This window comes from Vanessa atalanta, chromosome 10, assembly GCF_905147765.1.
Source record: "Vanessa atalanta chromosome 10, ilVanAtal1.2, whole genome shotgun sequence".
Lineage (NCBI taxonomy): Eukaryota > Metazoa > Arthropoda > Insecta > Lepidoptera > Nymphalidae > Vanessa > Vanessa atalanta.
In genome coordinates this window covers 5,886,023-5,908,592 of record NC_061880.1, presented here as the reverse complement: position 1 = coordinate 5,908,592, position 22,570 = coordinate 5,886,023, and the positions used below count along the sequence as shown (strand labels likewise).

The following is a 22,570-nucleotide window of genomic DNA, read 5'->3' as shown; positions in this document are numbered from 1 at the left end:
TTTCGTTGGAATGGTAGATGTTATCAAATTAACGGAATTTTTTTGATACGCATAAATTTACAGTATCGATAATATTCTTTGATTTCTCAAATTAAAAAATATTGACTGGTTTTTGATATTAGCTTTACGTTTGATTAAATGAGATAAATTCAAATGTATATCTACAACAAAAACTTAACCACAAACTTAGTTTCAATACACATTATAAATACGTTATATACATTTATAAGTCACTGCACTTAAGATATGACTGCAACACAATCGTTAGTCAGTATAAAATGGCGAGCTGCCAGTCAGTAATACAACCTTAAGGCTACAGTGTGATACGATAACAGAAAATGTTCGTTTAAATGACATAATACATAATGTATGTACCTATTGCTTTATTTTTATTTCAAACTGCTCGATTCTTTGTTAACTTATTAAAAAAAACTGTACGTATATTGACAAACTATGTCACGTTAAAACGCAATTGTGATCTATCAATATAATATGTATACAAAAAAAAAACAAGTCCTGACTTACTGATTCAACATGGTCGAGCGTAAACTATTAAAGTTAGGGCCATGAAATTTGGTGAGTAGGTTCGTTTTATTGAGTAGACACCCCACTAAGAATGAAAATTTGGAAATTCAACCCCTAAGGGGGTGAAATAGGGATTGAACTTTTGAAGAAACATGGAACTTTATTTTTGGGATACTGATTAAAAATAAGTAAATACGTATTTAAGCGTTTCTGGATATTCCACCCTTAAAGGTGTGAAATAAGGGTTGAAAGTTTGTACGGAATACAGTCATTTTTTTAGGTTAGAAGCATGAAACTTTATTTTTGGGATACTGATTAAAAATAAGTAGATACGTATTTAAGCGTTTTTGGATATTCTACCCGTAAGGGTTGAAATAGAGGTTGAAATTTCTTATATAGTTTAGTCCGTCATTTTTTAAGTAGAGCATTTTTTTAAGAAGATTGGCTTGCCAATAATGTTACTGAGGGATAAATCCCTCAACAAATGAATTATTTATTTATGAATGAAATTGTTTTCAAAGTAGGTTTGTAAAGTATTTTTTTGTAACATTAACATTTGGTAACAATAACATTTGTAATATTTATATTTATATTTTTTTACTGAAGTCACACATACGAGAGCGTACTAAAATAACGACGTATTATTTGAAAACCAATTATATTTTTAAAAAATAATTTAATAATCTTTATATTAATTAAAGATTGTTAAAATATGAATAGAGCATTATTACAATACGGTATTTCGTTCCAGCAGCTGCTGCATTCAACAGTGACTTGTCAGCCAACCGACTTCCGATTTCCGAGCAGATTAATATTATGCATCCATATAAGCTATGTACTAGAGATAGAGAATAATCAAAAGTATCTATTTTAGTATTATTCTTAGTACGTAATTGAATATTAGTTTAATGTAATAATTTTTATGTTTCAAACGCAAAAGTTTACATGTTCGATGTTTGCAATAGTGTCGACGAGCTAGAGTTAGAAATTATTTTAATTTTTATAATAATCTATAACGTGATCTATTATTTATATATAATATGGTAGATATATGGTTACATCGATACAAGCACAATGAGAAAATAAATGTCGCAAGTGCACGAAATCTACGATTTTATGGATGGCTCACGCAAACAATACACATAGGTAACCAGACAAATTAGCACAAAGCCACTACTGATACCCCACTCAAAGATGTTTTATGAAATCTGTTAAAATTGAATACATGCTTCAAGTTTTAGAACATCTTCACTCTAATAGTCCAAACTTTATTTGTTAAATAATGATTTAAAGAATACTATAAGCACTTTCAGTTTACAGATTAAAATACCTTAACGTTATGAAGTTTTGAGTTGAAGGAGACTTACGTCTTATATTATTTAGTTAGGCAGGCATAATAGGTCTTAAAAGTTACGAGTTACGAAACGTTCGTTTTAGTAAAATTGCGGCTGTATAAGTTTAGATTTTTATATTATAAGTAAGATTTTTATTAGTTTTGCATATATTTTGCTCTCTTGTCGCCAGTGGAAGTAATGAAAAATATTTAAAACTTTTTTGAAGGAATTTGCCATTTGCCTTACGTAAAGACGTCATTAATATTTGCCGGCGTCATCATATTACGTTGTACTTAAAATTATTTGGCAGTGTATTCTTTGAAAACGAAACTAACACATATCAAACCACTTAGCGCGTACTATCTTCCCGCTTCGTAACAAGACCTTCAAAGACTATAAAAGGACCCTGACGTCTCTCTGAACGAACACGTTGTTTTGGAAAATTAATTACTTTTTTAAATGATTCCTTAAAAATAAGACAAAGATGTCTAAAACATTTATTCATCTTATTATAACATCTTCGTGGGTCTTTTTCTATAGCAATAACTCTCTAATGAGTATAGTAAAGGTGATTCAAAGCAGATTTTATTGTATTGTTGTAATACGAAGAAATCACAAGCTCTCCGTGATACACACTATTGACCTATATTAAGACTTCAATATCGATTCAATGGTCAAATACTTGAGGTTTTAGAAATGCTCTGTACGGTCTTTCTGTTATGTATTTAGACCGAGACCAACAACAAAGATCCCTTATCATCAGTTGATAGTGTAAGCCAGCATATAACCTTCCAGGAAGACTCGGGAGTCCTTTACAAAACCTGCGAGACAATGACAGTAGGATATCTGTATCTAAAGCACTCTTTATATAAAAAAACATGACATAGTTTCATTTAACATCGTTTTCACCATCAATGACGACGACTAGTGACGTATCATCAATGGAAATCGACAAAATTAACATTACGAATGAAGCCTCTACCCTACCAAACACTTTCTGAACTGGATGCTATCTCATGGTAGGCCTCTTCAGGTTTGCCGTGTTTGAAAGTAGTACTCGCAACCAAAATCAGTATCAGCTATAGTAAGGCTTATTGCTATTATAAAATCAGAAAAAGTCAGTCTGGTGATCTTGGATCTCTGCGCTAGTGGCATCATTCCTCAACACTTCAGATAATTAATATGGAGACCGAATAAATTAATTATTAATCTTAATTATAAATTAGTCCATGTACAATTCATAACTTAATACCTAAGTTAAGTGTTAATTTTTAATGTCGAAACGCTCTTTTAGATGCTTGGCGAAAATGTACATTTGGTACATTCAATAAAACCTTAGTTTACCAATCAGTACTTCCTTAAATATCTAGGATAGAATATTACTTAATACGATGAGAGGTCATTGTTAACGTTATATTAGATTTGAGTCAGTAGTTTTCATTAAAAAAAGGTGACCAAACTGACAAATGGCTTACAGAATGACAAGTGGTCACTATCTGTTGATCACCCATAGACATTGGCCCTGTAATAATATAAACCATTACTTACATAACTGATACTCCAACAATCTTATTGTCTGTAATTACACCTATTCACACATCCTTCAAACCGGAACACGTCAATACAAAGTATTACTGTTTGATGGTAAAATATGTAATACGTATATGATACCTAACCTGACGGGCTTGCACCAAGAGCTACCACTGACATAACACACTACTTAGGACTTTTTTTATTTTTTAATATACAACATCCACGGGCTCACAGTTGCCCGTGCCTTTTTTTACATTTTATTTTTATAAATTGTGGCGTTATTTTATATTTTTACTAAACATCAGCAGATCTTCGCTGGACTTCGCGAGCTTGTCGTCTTCTTGGAAGACGTGGCCCACAGTGACATTTTTTTTTTCAGTTTAAAATAATATATAAATAATATATGGTAATATATAATATATAAAAATACTGTATATAGTAGTTTTTTTTTTATCCGATATTATACTTAGGACTAAAGTAGTTAGGATTTTACCAGCAGTTCACATAAAAAATAAAAATGAAAAACGATGTCCTAAAATATTTTAATTGATTAGCCGTACCCAGTTTGTAAATAAAATATCAATAAACTGAAACAAAAGAATAGCTGCAAATTGACGCATTAGGTGGCAATAAAATTAATGGAAATAATGTGACTCCAGAAAAACAAGGTAGTTTATAATAACGTGCATATGAATGAGTTACCTTGGCATAGTCAAAAAACTTTAATTAGAATTAAGATAAAGTAAGATACGCGAAATTAATTAATAATGACATGTAAATTAGTTATTAAACTCAATCTATTTTTGGAATAACGATCATCATTAATATTTGATCTTATTATTAAAATTGAATTCTGAGAGCATCACAATGATTTATTTGACGTCAATCTGCCTTTATAATGCCTAAATCTCACCGAGAATTCCAATTAAGGCGCTTACGTGATGCGAATAATTCTCTATTCCCACATTTAAACGAGTAATGGCAATCTATCGTAAATAAGTGTATGCCATACTATTTCATAGTGACGAAAAACGTCTTAAAATTGAATCTGCGCTTCATTAGATAGCGCTTATGATTTTTCTTACAAATAAAAATGTTCTAGTAGTTAGCGTGAAGCAAATAATAAACAATTGCCTATCCATAAAAATATCTCCGCAAAAAGACAGTTAAAAGTAAAATCACAATAATTTCTAATAAAATACATGATATTGTTTTTGTAAATAAAACATTGAAAATATTATAACAGGGATTGTGTTAAGTGTTTTGGCAACCAACTATGCGTCCGAGACATGTCCTAGTTATTACTACAACATGTCTCCGACGCATGGCTGACTTATGATAATACTAATATATTATCATAATCATTGTACACAGTCTGTCTGAGCACATATTGAAACCATTGGACGGGTTGTATTCAAACTCGGACCATAGTTCACTGAAGTCATAAGTATTCTTATACGAAATAAAACTTCTTATTGATAAAATCAAAGGTTTTCTGTATATAAAATTTAAGCAACAAAATTGTTCCTGAGGTATCAAATGAGCCCCTTCTGTATACTTCAATATAAATTGACGTGATATCTTTAGAAATCATACAGGACCAATCGACGAATATAATACGAAGCACAAAGGAATATGAAGTTACGAGTACATTTTCTCTAAGGGTACTTATCTTCCGTCTATATCTTCATGTTACCATTATTTCCCCAAAATTTCTTTGTATTTTAAATTGGTTTTGAGTTTATATTTGAGAAAAAATATGGCTCAATGACTTGAATACGTAAATTATAAGAGACGGTTGCGGGTTGGGTTGGCTAGTGAAGAAAACCGTGGTCTGATAAAATTTTATTACGTGTTATTATGTTCCGACACGCATTTGATGGTTATAGAGTGTACTGCATATTTATAATTTCTATTTTATCGTCTTAAAAGTGACGTTATTTTTATCGATATATTTAATTTATATAATTATTTTATTAAATTAACTATTTTTAATCCGTAAATTTAACTTTACTTGATTTGTGAGTTCTTAATCTTCTATAGAATTCCAATTACGGAAAGACTGCGTGAATGGAATGACGCTCAGCACCTAATGAATTGAGACTTTAATTTACTAAATCCGATAAGATGGTATCGTATTTTATAATGACTACATTAATATTATTATTTCATTAACTCTACCTCTTTTAATTTAATCGATGAAATGACTGTTGAGTGACTACAGAGAGTAACTATAACATTTTATTTTCCAAGGTTGATTGTGGTGCAATGGCGATCTAAGAAGTGGTTAATATTTCTTACAGTGCCAAAGTCTACGAACGGTAGTGACCACTTACCATTAGGCGGAGAACTTGCACGTTCGCTTATTTATAAAAAAAACAACTCATAATTATTATCCACATAAAGTAATTCGAATTTTAAAAATAAATATTATAAAGACTATCTAGCATATTATATAGCTTTCTATTTAATATTACATACTGTATACAAATTAATCAAACACATGGTCTTTCTTTAAAATATGAGTATAATTAAATTGGTTTAAATAACCATAAATTATAATTCCGTTAAAAGTCGTGTCGGGACGTGTAAATATCAGTAACTATAAGGAACGTATCGCCTCCATATCACGCAGTGGACTTAGCTAAACTATCTCACGTAATATTCTTGGTATTGTAGCTTAGACTTTCATAATCCGATTAAAAGCATTGCTGTTTGGTTTAAAATACAGAACATTGCTCTTAATAATAATGAAATTCGATAGTTCGTTGTAAATGTTCAATATAAGTCATTCAAGTTGCACTTCTCACCTCAACAATATTCTGTTATGTAGTAATTTGTTTTAAATTATATTTTTACTTCTAAAATACAATAGTATGTTACCAGGTTATCAAAGATAAAAAGTAATCTGCTACCATCAATTGAACCAATTCAATTGGTCGTGAGTTTATGTATCAAAAAATAATTTTCACATTGCTGTTTTGCAATATGAGTTAGTTAAATACAGATACATATATATCCTCTTTATACCAGAACTTTATCAATTTTAGGTACGTTTATTAAAGGCTAGAATGGATGTCACGCCGGAGTCCAGAGAGTTTATTTATTCATTTAAGCCTCTTAATAATAGTAATAAGAGAGTCTTTTTTATTATCTAATTTTAACTAAGGAAGTCTCGACGAGTGTAGGTCTCCTCCACCTCTCTCAATTTTTTTCTATCTTGAGCTATACTCATCCAGTCTTTATTTACTTTCAAAAGTTCGTCTTCCCATCTCTCCGCAACAAACCCCAATACGGCCGGTCACCGCGAAGACTAACGACCAAAACCCTTCACAGAGTTTACCGTGTATTATTTATGTTCTTGAATTAACATATATATTAATTATATAACTGTCTGCAATGAATCAACTAAGATACTAAAGTTTAAATGTAATTGTTTACAGCCAAAATAGCTATTTATTTATTTTATTTTCGGGAAACATACAGCATAGTTTACTACACAAAAATTTGATACCAAAAAAGTATAGTTATTAAAACGATGAATAAAACATTATTTGACAAACGTATAATTAAAGTTTTAATTAAAAGATTACATATATACTATAAATTATTAAATATGTAGCACAAAACCAGGTTATAAGTTCTTTACCACTGATCTTGACTGCGTGATTAAGGAACATACACTAATTAATTGGTGCCATCTTTTAACAATATGCCGTAATAAATTTACCCAATAATAACGAAACAAATCGATGTCAGTAATTTTTTTTTTCAATAAATTGTGAAACATTTGCAATTAAAACACTTTTACAAAAAAATAATACGTAATTTCACCTTTAGAATAATTATTTATTTATTTAATATTAATAAAATTCAGATGCCGATAGATATCTCACGTTTTAATTTAATAAATGACGAGCATCCATACAAACATTCATCCCTTATTTAACCCTCTTAGGCTAATTTATTTTACTTTAAACATAATATAAATACTGATTTCTGTGTACTTTACTGATTAGTAATTAGTTAGTTACACAGAAATTAGTATTTACTAATTGTAATTTAGTAATTTTACTAATTTAAAAGACGATTTTTCAAAAATACTTTATTGACATACACATAAGCAATAAAAGCAGCGATTTTTCATACCATCATATTTCCATACTTTCAAATCTATCTTCCATCCTTAGTTACTCTTACTTAGGTAATGAAATTTAAATAATAACTACTGACTCATTAAAGAATGAAATTAAGTATTTTATTAATTATAGTAGATGTATTTTCACTCTTAGAAGATGAATTTTGAAATATCCTTTTTTATTTCTCCTTTGTTTTATAAGGAATTCTTGTGACCATGATACAGAATTACATTAAATCTAAAGCCACCAACGGTTCGGAATGTAGATTGTATCAAAAATAAACCGACAAAAACTCCGTTTAACTATTGTTTATATACAATCAACTACTTAGTAACTATTATTTTGTAAGTATCAAAATTAACGTTACTCATAAAACGATTCACAACAGCATATACCTACAGTCAATATATATTTTGAAAAGGATCAACAGGCAACCCATATTTCATATCGACGTTTCGGTTTATCGTGTTAATAATTCTGCCAAGCACGAGATGAAATATAATGGTCGTGCTCGATGAAGTAAAACATTAAAATGTGCATGTGAAAGTCACAATTTTACCATTTGTATATCCATTAAACCCAATGTGTAGCAGCATAGTTAAATTAAATTTCTTAGAGGTAGGGCTTTGTGCTAGCCCGTCTGGGTAGGTACCAGGTATTGTTGTGTTCCGGTTTGAAGAAGGGTGAGTGAGCCAGTATAACGACAGGCACAAGGGACAATAACATCTTAGTTTACAAGGTTAGTGGCTCATTGACGGTGTGAGGAATGGTTAATATTTCTTATAGCGCCATTAACATAAGGTGGCCTATTTGCTTGCCCGCCTCCCTATACCATAAAAAAAAACATCGAAAACTTACTCTTTAAGTACAAAAGTAACAAAAATAATATGAAGTTAATTTTAACGTCAATATTTTTAAATGAAAGTTAAAAGCAAAACAAAGTTACCTCTGTGACTTTTAAGTGAACGCAACGATAGCGTGATTCTGGAAAAGCATCTGACGTATCCCTTTTATGAATTTAATAAAGTCATCATATCAAAGACGTTCCGTGCCTGTAATTACACTTGCTCAATTCATTGCTCCAAATACAGAAATACAGAGTATGGATGTTTTGGTATAATTATCGGGAGACCTGCACAAAGTCATAGTAACGATGAATTTGCAATTGCGTTTAAATTTGGAGTTGAGTTGCCTTGACACTTGCACCCATTTGTATGCGATTCAACGTGCCCACAGCTATTCGCTTGTTATAAGTTGTACATTCATTTAATTAATTGTATTTGATCGAAGCAGATATATAAAAATCTTCACAGTGTTGAGATTAAAATGTGCAATTAATATGAAATAATTAATATATATATTAATTTTCACAATGAATGAGTTCATAGTGGAACTAGAATGCAAATACAGACTCTCCTCATATTATTGTCTAGTTTTATAAATTTTATGTATGGCTGGAAATACAAAAATCAACAAGGACAGGAAAGAGTAACGTCGTCTTTAAGAGCGTTACGGCTTGAGAAAGCCGAAGTGAGTATTATTTATATTTCATTGTAAAATAAATATTAACAAGCTGAGCTTCCATTTAATATTTCGAATTTATGTTCTTGTAGCATTCAACGCCTATTTTCCTCTTAAATTCTTATAACACACAAGTATCCGTAAGGAAAGCCTTCTAAATCTAAAAGATATTTATGATGCGCACGTGCTTATAACGTGGAGATGTGCGAATTTCTAAAGGAACGTCCTTAATTTATCTTTATAAACTAGCGACCTGCCCCGGCATCGCGCGGGTATAATTTATTAATATAGAAAATATAAAGTAAGTAGTTATGTAACGTTCATTTATTTTTTAGTTTTTTAGGTTTATATAAGTAAGTAAATATGTTATTAATGAAAATCGTTTTAATAAAAAATAATTTAAGAAAAAGTTACAGTTAGTAATCCGAACTCACTTTGTAGCAAACGACTTTTTTGTTTGTATGTAATTTGGAATCAGTGACTTAATTTAAAGTAATCTCATTCGAATTATATTGATGTAAGAAATATCCAATATAATTGTTTATAATACGAATATGATCAACAATTTTCTAGAACTTTGTTTTGACAAATATCCTAAAGTATAGCTAGCGTTAGCTATGTTAGGGTACGAAAACAATGTTTTGGTTAAAACACCGTCATAGTTTAGCCGTTTTGAAAATATATTACAAAAAAATGTTCCTCATTAATAACACCTTTTATTAGTTAAAATCATATCAAAATTCATTGATTGGTTAAAAAAAAGTTAACAGAGATACATACAGTGGCAGAAGGTGACTTTATACTATTACATCTAGTTATACTTTGTAAGATATCTATACCTATAATTATTTATAGAAAAAGCCCATATCTTTAAACTTAAATCAAAGCATAAAGGAAAGATGTTAACTTTTTTATTGCATAGAAATAAAAAGCTTAACATCCAGCTGCGAACGAGATTAGCTCGCTGTTATATTTTCTCCATTCTCTTGTATGGCGTTGAAGTATAAATCCTCACAAAATCGAGCTGAAGCCTACCAAATTGATACAGGAAAATGTTAAAGACAAAATTGGCTCTCCAGGATATATAATATAATTTTTATTTAAAAAACATAACTGTACAAGATAGTGTTAAGAAAAACGCAGAAGTTTCATATATTGCTGTTTTTCATGAAATTTTTGGAAATTTTTGGATGACTTATATCATAATAAACAAAAGATAAAGAGAGTCACCGATACGAAGTAGCTACCAAATTATAAATACAAATATCTTGTTTACACCTTTAAAGACGTATCACTTTGTATGTTACCCAAGTCAGATATTAATTTTAAGTGCTTAGTGATAAGTTGATAATGTAACTTTTCCAATAAATAAAAAAAAATAGCTGCCATGACTAGCAAAGTAAGCGCAAAGATAATTTTGATCTTAACTATGTTACCATAGCAACCGTATACCATACTATTTAATTTATCTCTAAAATATTCGCACTCATGTAACCTTGTAGGCAATTTAATTTATTGTCATATATTTGTTTGTATCACTATAGTGTTTTAGAGTACGAATTACGCCGATCAACGTCGACCAAACCTGGAAAAGAAATATAAATTCGACGTCCAACGCACTTCCACTTGTTCTAAAATGGTTGTAATAATTAAAACTTTTTTTCAATAAATTCTCATAAACATCTGTTCCTTGGAATAAAAACTGCACTAAGAAATACGAGATTTAAAAAGAACCTTATAAAATATCGCATTTCACAGAGCAATTTTTATGCTAAATGGCGAAAACTAAATTAATTTAAAACTAGTTCTGAAACTGACGTTTTCTATTACAATTTTGGAAGGCATTAAATTAGCAGCATTCGTACGAAAGTTGAACTATGTTCTCAATAAGCTCTTGCCAATTCAGAAATGAAACTGCGCACGTTGGACGACCGCCAGCGTTTTACGTTCACTTTACCAAAGGAATAAACATATATACTGATAGGGATTGTCTATAATGGAGTTGTATAATTATAAAGATAAAAAACCACTTTCTTATAAATAAAAAAATGTAGTGACGTTTACTATACGCCCGTGGCCCGTGGGTTATACGATATAGTTATGACAAGCTTCAAATATTGTTTTAAAATTATATAGAATTGATAACGGTTAAATTCACTGAGGATATTAATAACTAACCTAACCTTCATTACTTTTATTCATTTACGTAAATGTATAATATGTATTGAGTTAGTGATACATTTAACTAAAATATTTTGTATATGCATATACAAGAAATAAATTGTATTGTGTAACAAATTATACACTAAACCTCCACACACAGATTGAAGTTTAAAAATTTTTTATATGTAAGAGAACATGACGGAGTAAATAAAATCTTTAAATACCAAGCACGAATTGATTGTACCAGATCAACATTTCAACATCAAAGTATTAAAAATACTACGTTATAAAAACAATCAATAAATTAAAACATAACAAATCGAATGGAATAAAATTCCTGTCACAGTATAAAACATTATGGCATTCTTACAACCCACTTTCTGTTATCATTTCACACAGTTGCTTTGAGGTTGTATTACTGGCTGGCAACTTGCCAGTCATGTTGTACTGACTAACGATTGTGTTGCAGCCATATCTCGCAACTGCAGTGAATTACACTGGCAGTGATTTACCTCTAATAATGAATCAGTGGAAGTAATAATGTCTACTGTGATGTATACATTACATTTGATATTTCAACTCCATTTAGTTTAGGTACCTATTTTGTATGATAATTTTATTATAAATGTACCTATATGTGCTTGAATTTGGTACTTTGTTCAATTATACTATTACGGTAGAAAGGATACTGAGCATTATGTGAATATACATTGTCCTATGGTTTTAATCATCAATTCGTAAATGTGTTGTCGAAGTTATAGTTATAATTACTTTACTCCTATGTTCATTTGTTGGTTCTCTTTAATTATTTCGTATTTTCATCTTACCATGACGGCCATTTTTATTGCCTTCAATTGTTTCATTGTTTACATCAGAAAAAAAAAACAAGATAATATTTAGCATAATTCTCTTTAATCAATTACTCAAGACAAATATGAAGAACATTCAAGGTTATTGTACATTTTATAAATCAAAATATTAGAGGATACAATCTATAACTATTTAAAATACATTGAGGTCAAAACCATTACAAAGCAAATCTCCAACATACAGGTCAAATTATTAAAATTAGGAAAAAAACTTATTTTTACGTAAATTAACTACTTTAAATTTTATTTACACTTTAGGCCAGCTAAATTTATAAACAATTCATATTCTATACTATTTTTTTTTTAATTCAAATTACGCTATCACTTAAATATTCAGCGTTCCAAAACATTTATCGCCTGTTATAGAATAATATTAACATTAATATTTCGCTCAAATCATGTTTTGTCTCTGTTTGTTGTGTACAATGATGTATTAGTAAGAAATGGACAAAACATGTACAAATGTTCTTCTTAATCATTAGATGGTGTGTGTAAAATTTTACAATGATGGATTTCAATGTTTATATAAAACACTTGACTTGAACATAATTTTTTAAATGTACTACTTATTTACTTACATATTTTCTATGTATATAATATAAATTAAGGTACATATCTTTAGTAATATTTGTTGTTATAAAGTATTAAGTAGTTTTCAAGGAATTTGACCATGTAGGTCCTAATTGGCACCACATTAAGCATGTTCAAGATCACTGTTATTTTAAAAATCAACCAATTGTGCCAATTGTATTATTTGAAGCCAAAAAAATAAGAAAAACACTTTTTCACGTAGAAAATCTTATATTATGTACGATTTTCTCTTTGAGAAAAATAAGGATCTTGATTTAAAGTACTTGGCAACGTCATATTATTACCATTCAGTAAGAAAAGCTAATTTACAGTATTTAATTAGATGCCAGCAATTTTCTTAGGTATTCAATTCTTTTTTCTCCACCTTATATTAACTCAATTAATTTAGTAGGTTTCTTGTACAATTTTTATTTGATATTATATACAGTTTCAAAGCCTTTTACTTGTCACGTTTCTTTTAATTAAGAGATTAAATTTTATAATTTAAATTAGGTATTTCATATTTATTATAAAACATTGTAATTAAAATAAAATTTACGATTTTTTTTTTCAAAATATTTTAAAAAGATCCATGTTTTATTTTTTACTCTGAATATTAAAACATTTACTTTTACACAAAGTGAAGTGAAATAATAAAAAACGAGTGATAGATTACATTTATAAACATTTTAAAAGAGTAAAACATTTTCCTAATTCAAATTAGTTTACCTGTTTACGTGTCCCGCAGTGTAACGAAGGGAGCGATGCCTGTCACTTGACTCGAGCACTGCTTGTGAGCTTGACCGGCTTTTGGTACAAGAACCATTTGTTCTAAATCTCCCTGTCAGAAAAAAAGGCAATATAAAGGGTTAAATTTTCTTTTTCATTGTATAAAAAAACGTATACGCTTAAATTCAGTTGAATATAAATTATTATTAGATTAAATATGCTAGGAAGTATCATATAGCCGCACTCTATCAAGTTTGATATAATATAATTGAATATAGTAAATAGCTATTCCATTAATATATTTGAATACTAAATTGGCTTGTTTATAAGTATTTATTTATTTATGATACTGGTTGGTGGACGAGCAAATGGTCCAACCTGATAATAAATACGCCATCAACCTTCAAAGCTAAGATATTATGTCCCTTCCGCCGGTAGTAACTTTAACTAACTCACCTTTCAAACCATAACACAAAAATAATAATATTGCTGTTTTTCAGTAGAATAATTGATGAGTGAGTGGGTGGTACCTATCCAAACAAGTTTCCATAAAGGCCTGCATTTAAAGCTATTAACTTGAAAAACAGAGCATACTCATAATTGCCAAGTTATTTAAATTAATCATCAACAACTTCAAACTAAAGTCGAGCTATTAAAATAAAAATAAAAAATAAATTTAATTCTTCAATTGAGATCAATCTATTGGAAAAACCCGTATCCGCATAATGAAAGCGAGTATATTATAAATACATCGAAATTAACTTTTCAATTTTCTGTCAGCAAATATAATATATAAGCGATATAAATATCAAAAACAGACCTCCAATTTGATCCGCCCTTTATTGGAATTGTCTAGAAGCCTGAAGCGAAGCGAAATGTAATAAAGAATGTTGTTTGGGAGAATTCATTATTTTATTTTTATACATTGTCTTATTTCGAACATAAAAGTTCTTACATAACATTATAATGAAGTTCACTTTTAAATTTGTGTCATATTTATTTGATTGACATATTTATATTGAATGAAATTAGTTGCACGTATAATAGATGCTATTTAATTAGCACTCACTCAGAAGATTCCTAACTGGCTTTCGACAATCTAGCAAAACGTCTGAGAGCACTTCGAAACCAAGAGAATTAGACTTGCCAAAGTCAAGTTAGTTGCCTCTAACTTTAGTATTCACAAAGTTTAGCTATTTCGGGCTTACTTTACAGAAAAACGTGACAGTTGACGATGAAATAATAATTTAAAATATAATTTGGAGTAGGTTTTAATTGGAATGGGATAATTTATTAATAAATTTACCTTATTGATAATTGTTTACCTTAACGATATACTGATCGTACAGCGAGATATCCTTTATTGAATAGCGAAATTATGATCATTCATCCTGATGTTTAGATAGCTCAGTTGCGTGTAGCAAAACGAAAAAAAAAACGCGCAAGAAATTAATATAATAAATCAAAAACATAACGCGTTTCCAAGTTCTTTAATAAATTGTATTTTGATACATCGTTCGTTAAATTATGGGCAGTATGTAGATATATAGCACAATCCACAGACTGCGAAATTAAGAAAAAATAAATAAATATAATATTATATATTTTAAGGATAATAATATAATACGACAATACTTAAATGGTAATAAGAATCTCTTCGCGACTGTGTTATTACTTTCTGTATTATTTTTAAAATGTTACTCGCTTACTTCATTAAAAATAAAGTCGAGCGATGGGTTTAGAACACAACATAATTATATACTATATCTTGTGTTCTTGTTGTGTGTTGTTGCACGAATTAAATAAGGTAAGATTATTGTTAATATGACGAGTTCATAAGGTAATTCTAAATATGAACATTAAAATATTTACTTAGTAATTATTCGAGTGTTTTAATTTTAATTGATTAATGTTTTGTAATTGAAATTATTTTCTCTTTTTTATTAATGTATAATTTATATGTATCAGTAACGAAAGAATAACAAATATATAAATACCGCCTGCCGAAAGGTCCTAGCAAACATTAAACATAAAAGAGAAATTAACAAAATGAATATAAAAAATACAATCTCACGAGACAGATAAGTTGGAGAAACATTCTCATATTAAAACATTACGAGGGCTGTACAAATATTTGCCGTGTCCGTTTTATGGTCCGTTAGTTTTTCTATTGAACAAATTAGGACGACATCTTTGGAGAGTACTATGGAAGGAGAATTTTTTTTAGGGATATTCTTGTTCTGAGACTTAAAAATCATATGCTAACAACATAACAAAATAAAACGCTATGTTTCACATTCAGAGTGAATTGGAACTATAATGTTAGTAACTGTCTGCTGCAATATTGGTCAGGGGTTCGATTCCTCTGATTGATGTTTTTGTTAATAATATAGAGGTTTTTATGAGTTTATTTTTGTCTTTTCTTAGATATAATTAATACGGGGTTTTCTAGCAGACGCATTCAAGTGAGTTTTAGGAGTAAATAGGTGTACCTATTGTATAAAAAAACAAGCATGCGAACCAGGTTTGATCTTTACAACTTATTGTTCGAAATACAATTATGTTTCTTTTATTTACAGATAAATATATACTTACTGAAAAAAGATAGCCGATAATGAGATCAGCGTCCCTCGGTGTGTCTAAGGCGTCCTTTTCAAGGACGTCGGTTCTCAGCCAGCGGCAATCAACGTAGATTCGAACCGTGTTGTCATCGTGAACGCTAATTAGATGAAATAATACTAAAGTTTTATAAGAAAAATGGCTATCTTTGTTTATTGTAGGGTGATATGAGTTTTGTTCTTTTGTAAATAACTAATAAGCCTCAATAATCTTAAAATAATGTGTGCTTAGGAATGTAATTATTCAGTTCTATTCTGAACACTAATTCTATAATCGTTTTCGATAAGTTTTTTTTAATTAGAGAGCAAAATGCCTGTATTTTTTGAAAGTATGCTCTTTATAATCAATATAATTAAAATTCGAACAGGAAATCTGACACGACCGATAAGAGTAACAGCGTAGGGCGTTGGCCCTACGCTGTTACTCTTATCGGTCCCGTAAGCCGTTGGGCTTCACGTGCTTTCCGAAGTGCTTGAGTGTAAGTATTTCCAGAGTATTGAGAATTTCCGGGTGGCTTCTGAGAATTACCTGACACAAAAACCCAAATACTTTTACTGTTTAAGGTTAAGGTCGGAGTTAAGGTTTTAAAAACTAGACGTGACAAACGATGCCGAAAAAAAAAAATCTTATAAAAGAACCGCTATATCACTCGCTCAGTATTAAACTTTTTATATTTTTTTACCTAGGACGCATAAATAAATCCGAGAAAAAATAGATTAAATTTCTCCTACTAAGCGTCTCTGCATATGAAGGTTACATTGCCTCAACTATAAGATTTCCGTTGTATATAAATATTAATTGAATATATCGGTATATAAAATGACGATAAGTAAAACATTTACAAAATAATTTATTAAATAGTTTCGTCTCATAGGAGCCTAAGCACGTCGCAATTTTAGCACTAAACAGTTCAAGGAGTCTTTATAATGTATTCATAATATTACAGTTTCCACTTTGTTAAACGTTACGATGTTGCTTTATTCTTTTATCGGACTTACTCTTCTATATATAATATAATCGTAAGGTCAAATATTAATCTTACCTAATAGCAATATGATGCCATCTGAAGTCATACAAAGGTACAGCTAAGTAAATAGATCTTGAAGATCCTCCACCCGCGTGGACGAGGCGAGCAGCTCCTCTACCAGCTAGCTCAAGTGATAGGAATGAACCCGTTCGGCGACGAGAACGGAGGGAGAATAGAGTACCTTGTCCATAACCGCCACTCTGAAACAAAATTGATATTTTGGTCGAAAATAACAACAGAGACAGACATGATATTATGTCTTGAACTAATCTTGAATTGTTATTACCTAAGCTCATACGATAATATAATATACACATCGAAGTCTTTGTTCTTGTCGTAAGTATATAACTAAAGTCATGTTATACCGTGTCATTGTATGACAAAATTAAGCTACACGTGTACAATTTTATATTATCAAGCTGAAGATAAGACTGGGATGTTACATCTTATTAAAGTCTGCATATTTTATAAATTATAATACAGATTCAAAACAAAAACTGGGTACTCAAATTTGCTTTATAATAAAATCAAAAATTGAACATATTCAAATTTAAGTATTTTACTCCAATCTCTAAATTTTATAGATTGTTTACAAAAAAAGAACTGGGTTTACTGTAATAATTTGAAGCAAATTAACTGCCTAGCTCATAATTAATGTTAACATTTATCTAACTAAAAAGTGTCACTTTAAAAGAAAATCTTTGAAGGCTTGTTAGCGACAAATTATCATTAAAATAACAGAATCATTAATCACAAAGGTGCGATGCTATATTTTGTCATAACATCATTATATTCTTTAGCTTTATCACTTTATACTTGGCATATAAAATTTCTTTATAGAGGAAAATTCTTTTTTGGGTCCGTAATAACTGCTATAGTCGTAAATTATGTCACGCTCCGGAAATTTTTTCTGCTTACAAAAAAAAAAAATCTATTTTGTAATTCGTTTCTCATTCATTTTAATTAAAGCTGTGTAAGTTAAATAAGTTTGCTGTTACGACCGAATATTTTATATAATTACGAAAAGGTGTTCTTTAAATATAATTCAGTACATGTTAGATGATTAATTTTTCCATTTCGATTCAAATGAAAACAAAAGTCGTTACTTTAGCCTGTAGTCTAATAAATTAAGGTACGTTACTTTACATTTTTTATTTAACGCTAAAGTTGAAATAAATAGAGCACCAATATGATTCTTAAAGCAGATTCAGATGTTTTTCATCATCAAATCTAAAATAATACTTAAAGTAAGCCTTAAAATAATTTCAATAAAACTTAAATAGCAAAACGTTGATATTGAATTGAAATCATATATTAACGTAAATCTGTTAAAATTAAATGTATTTTCATTATCTTTCATTTATAAATATAAATATAAAAGTGATTTCATTGTTGTTGTCGAATAGGTATATTCAGTGATACTAGATGCTGAATGGCACGTAGTAGTAGTTAATTAGTCCCCATTCCGATTATTTATTTATAAATAATCGGATAGTATGATATATTGATTGAGCACAAAGCGATTGGTTCAACTATAATATACAGATATCTCTTTTAGGTTTTTATTTTACGCAAAATGTCATTAGGTTTGAAATTCCAAACAAAAAATTTAAACGTTATTTTTAAAATCTTAGAAATTTAAACAACTATTCAACTGTCTACAATCTTACTTACCTCTGGCCTTAACCTCAAAGAAATGAAAAGCGTGAATTCTCTTGGAAATGTCTTCCCCGAGGCGAATAGTTCTGATGACGCAATCCAGATGTATGAGTTTGGTCTTAAGCTGAAAGCATGAGGTCGGTCTGGTACTGGACCCCAGCGCGCCTGCGCAGGATGGAAGTTACGTCTTGCGCCCGGTGCAAGAGGATTTATAGTACCTGCATAATTAATTAATATTGACTCTACATAGTTTGGTGCTAAAGGAGAAAATTTAGGAGTTCAATAAATTAAACTGTAATGGAATGTAGTGTTTGAATTAGGCATATATTCTTGTGAATTGAAACTAATTATATTAGTTATTAAGTACGACGTCTGTGTTTTGTTTAATTTATCTTCAATAAACTATAGTCGTCGACTACAATTAAGTAGTTGAGCGAGTTAAGCAAGCTGTTACTTATAATTTAAAATAATTAACTGTTTATTTATTATTAGTCTCTGGGTAGAAATACTCTGTCAAAGATTAAAACAATTGTTGCAATTAACAGTTTTAGAGGAGTATGAATTAAAAAAAAAAATATATATCAATTTTCGAAGACATAAACGAATCAATTTCATTTTATTATTTATCATATTATCGCTAAGGCTTTTGTCATAAGTCATAGCGATAATATGGAATCATCGGTTAAGACTCGCGTCATTTAACCCCTGAGCCATCGCAACTCTTTAAATGTAAATGTTAAAATTAATTATGGGTAACATTTAACTAGTGCATATATTAAAATGACATCAAAGTAATTTAGAAATTACAAATTTTTAAAAATTACATAAATAACAGTTCTTCCAATACTTAATTGAATTGTATTTGAACAAACTTTTTCAATTAATAAAGCAAACTGACCCTCACAGTCGAAGGAGTTACAAGACCTCCCTTGCTCGCCGTAGCCCTCACAAGACGGCTTAGAGCAGTACCTCCTACGTATCTGTCTCCCTCCCCCACAGGTTTTACTGCAAGGTCCCCACTCCCCCCAACCTGCCCAACCTGCAACAATATAATAATAACAATAATCGTAAAACACGTCTTTCTAATGGACTCTTCAATCCATTTCGTAATTCAATCATAACATATCAAAGGTTCAACAGAACGAAAGCCTATATATAATTATATATATATATATATATATATATATATATATATATATATATATATATATATATTATATACACATATGACACACGAAAATATAATTCGTATATTTATATATAACTAAACTAGCGACCCGCCCCGGCTTCGTACGGGTGCAATGCTTATATTATACTAAATATAATACATAATGTCTTACAACGTTCACAGTTTTTCAATCTAATGACAATACAAACCGCTGTGTCCCTGCGTTTTAAATCTGTAATATCTTCGAAAATATTAATTTAAAATTACATGCTGTAAAGAGCTATTTCGATCTATATTAAATGCACAATGTATTTAATTTTGACTTTTTAAAGACCTTTTTAAGTTGTACAGTACTGTAGTACATTATTTTAATCTATCTCGTAGGGTTCAGCCAAAGTTTGCCATGAAAGCGCAAAAAATGTGTTTATTTACGAAATAACTTTAGAAACCTCTAAAATCATCAGTGTTTCTCTACTATATTGTGCATGTACTATACATTTAAACCTTCATATTGAATTAATCTATCTAATAAAAAAACCGCATCAAAATCCGTTGTGTAATTTTAAAGATCTAAGCATACATAGGGACAGACGTACGTGACTTACAGGGTACGTGACTTTGTTTTATACTACGTAAAGATATCAATTATTATTATTATTTATATAAATCTCTCTCATAAGCCTTACAACTTAATCGATAAGAGTAATGTTAACAGGTGCCTGAACAAATAGCCGATGCTATTAATAAACAATTAACAGAATAGGCACGACAAGGAAATTTTTAAATAGCTTTAAGATAGTACATAAAACTAAAATAATAATAAAATGATATAACATTAAACATTATTTTGTAAATTTTTCGTAATATAATAAATATCTCAAAAATTGTTTTTCTACTAAACACTACTAAACATTTTAAACGAAAAAAAAAAAAACAATTCTAGCTTAGAAAACGATATCTTGTTAAAGCAATTGATCAAACCAAAATATAAGTTAACGATTGGCTAAGCGATTCAGTTTGTGGTTTATAGCAAACAGCTTAGTATTTTTACGCGACGTTTTCAGAAACATTATCCTTAAAAATATATATATTTTCGTTTCTCAGAACAAGATAAATAGGTTTTGTTTTAATTCTTATTGTTTATATTATACGTTTTATTATTATTTTAATTTGTTATGTCTACTATATACATGAAATAAATAACACAAGCATTTACTTTATTGCTTGTCTAGCGAGGTACGTGTAGTGTACATGTTGTAAATAACATCATGCATATTTCAGCTCTTATGATATGTGTACATTAATCTCTTTAACTCTGTACAACAGTTGTTCTTTGTAGCTGTACATCTAGTCTTCCTTTAAAATGTATAACTGCATTTGTTTCAAAATATTTACATAGATAATTCTCTAAATTTATATTTATTGAAGTTAACAGTCTGTTACAAACTTTATTCAGTTTTCAACTGTTAATAGTTCAGATATTGATAGATGAGTTCGCTTTGGGATGTTGCGAGGTTTTAACTTTAGTTTTAGTTTTGTGAAAAAAAATACCTACTTATATAAATTTCAAACAAATTATCATTCATCACTCGCTTAACCAAAGTTTATTTGCATCTAATATATCGACTTAACTCGGGTCATGGTAAGGGTATAACTCAGCTAAATTAAAAAGTTACAAAAAAACGTTTAGATTTTTTTATACAATTTCGATGTTTTAACAATTAAACTAAAATACATACCAACGGCATTCCATATAGCTATATCAACACCCAGGCTCCAAGGAACAGCAGCAGCAGTTGCTTCTAACCATGGGCCATCTGGAGGTGTTGTTTCTAGGTCCACTGCTGGATCACTGACCCTTGCGAAAACCACCAATTCACTTTGCGGCGCCATGCTCCAATTGAAGCAATTCTCAAGTTGAGGACTTATTTTCAGATTCACCTGTCTGAGAAGCAATTTGTTTAGTCATATATAGTATATCCTCTTTTAAAAATCAAAACTTCACCAAGATAATAATTTTTCAATATTCAAGGAAATTCTTTATATAACTCTCAGATCAAACCCAATTGAGTTTTTGAAACCTTGCTTTGAAATATAAAATTAATCTTCTATTTGACGACTAAGTATTATACTGAGAAATAAATCCGTTCAGATTTATCTCAGTATGCATGAAAACGAAGTGATTAATAGCTATTCAGACCGTTCCCTCTGACCACATCGTGTACAATTTTTCAAACAGTAGTGTTTTATTCGAAACAAAACCCATTTTTATATATGAAAAATAAATAGAAGGATCTCTAGGAAATATTGCCTTTTTAATTTATACAAGATATAACTAGGTCGTGATATATCTCGTTTTGAATAGATTTTTGTTTTATAACCACGAGGACTAATATAATACAAAATAACGATAATTATTGTTTACCCATAAATAAATTTCAAACGTGTTATTTAGTTTTCAGTTTACATAAAATGCAATTAAGACTATTCATGTTTCAATAGAACTCTGTTTGATGACCGCCTCTTATTTTTTACACGGAATGTGAATTAAATAAAACTTTTCTTATTAAATCTTTTCTCGCTAACGAGGCTTTTACATTAGCCCCCGAAGGAGCAAATTGAATTTACAAAAGTAAATGTTAAGGGCATTCACACGTGCGCCGTGAGTGCCTACATTCCAATCACGAAACACTTTTGCTCGGAAAATTTAATTA

The 22,570-nt window shown here is 29.6% G+C and overlaps 1 protein-coding gene across 2 annotated transcripts in view; it reads right to left on the bottom strand.

Annotated features, from left to right (window-relative positions):
* Nucleotides 1-13,325: 13,325 nt before the first annotated feature.
* LOC125066883 overlaps nt 13,326-22,570 on the bottom strand; it is a 36,643-nt gene continuing 27,398 nt past the window's right edge. The window contains exons 4-9 of one of the 2 annotated variants that reach the window (XM_047675190.1): nt 21,596-21,801; nt 19,587-19,727; nt 18,704-18,906; nt 17,045-17,229; nt 15,979-16,102; nt 13,326-13,495 (exon numbers count right to left, since the gene is read on the bottom strand). In XM_047675190.1, the coding sequence (XP_047531146.1) occupies nt 13,388-13,495; nt 15,979-16,102; nt 17,045-17,229; nt 18,704-18,906; nt 19,587-19,727; nt 21,596-21,801 (967 nt within the window). In that variant the 3' untranslated portion in view covers nt 13,326-13,387. The remainder of the gene's footprint in view (nt 13,496-15,978; nt 16,103-17,044; nt 17,230-18,703; nt 18,907-19,586; nt 19,728-21,595; nt 21,802-22,570) is intronic. The other variant, XM_047675191.1, reaches the window with a different exon arrangement.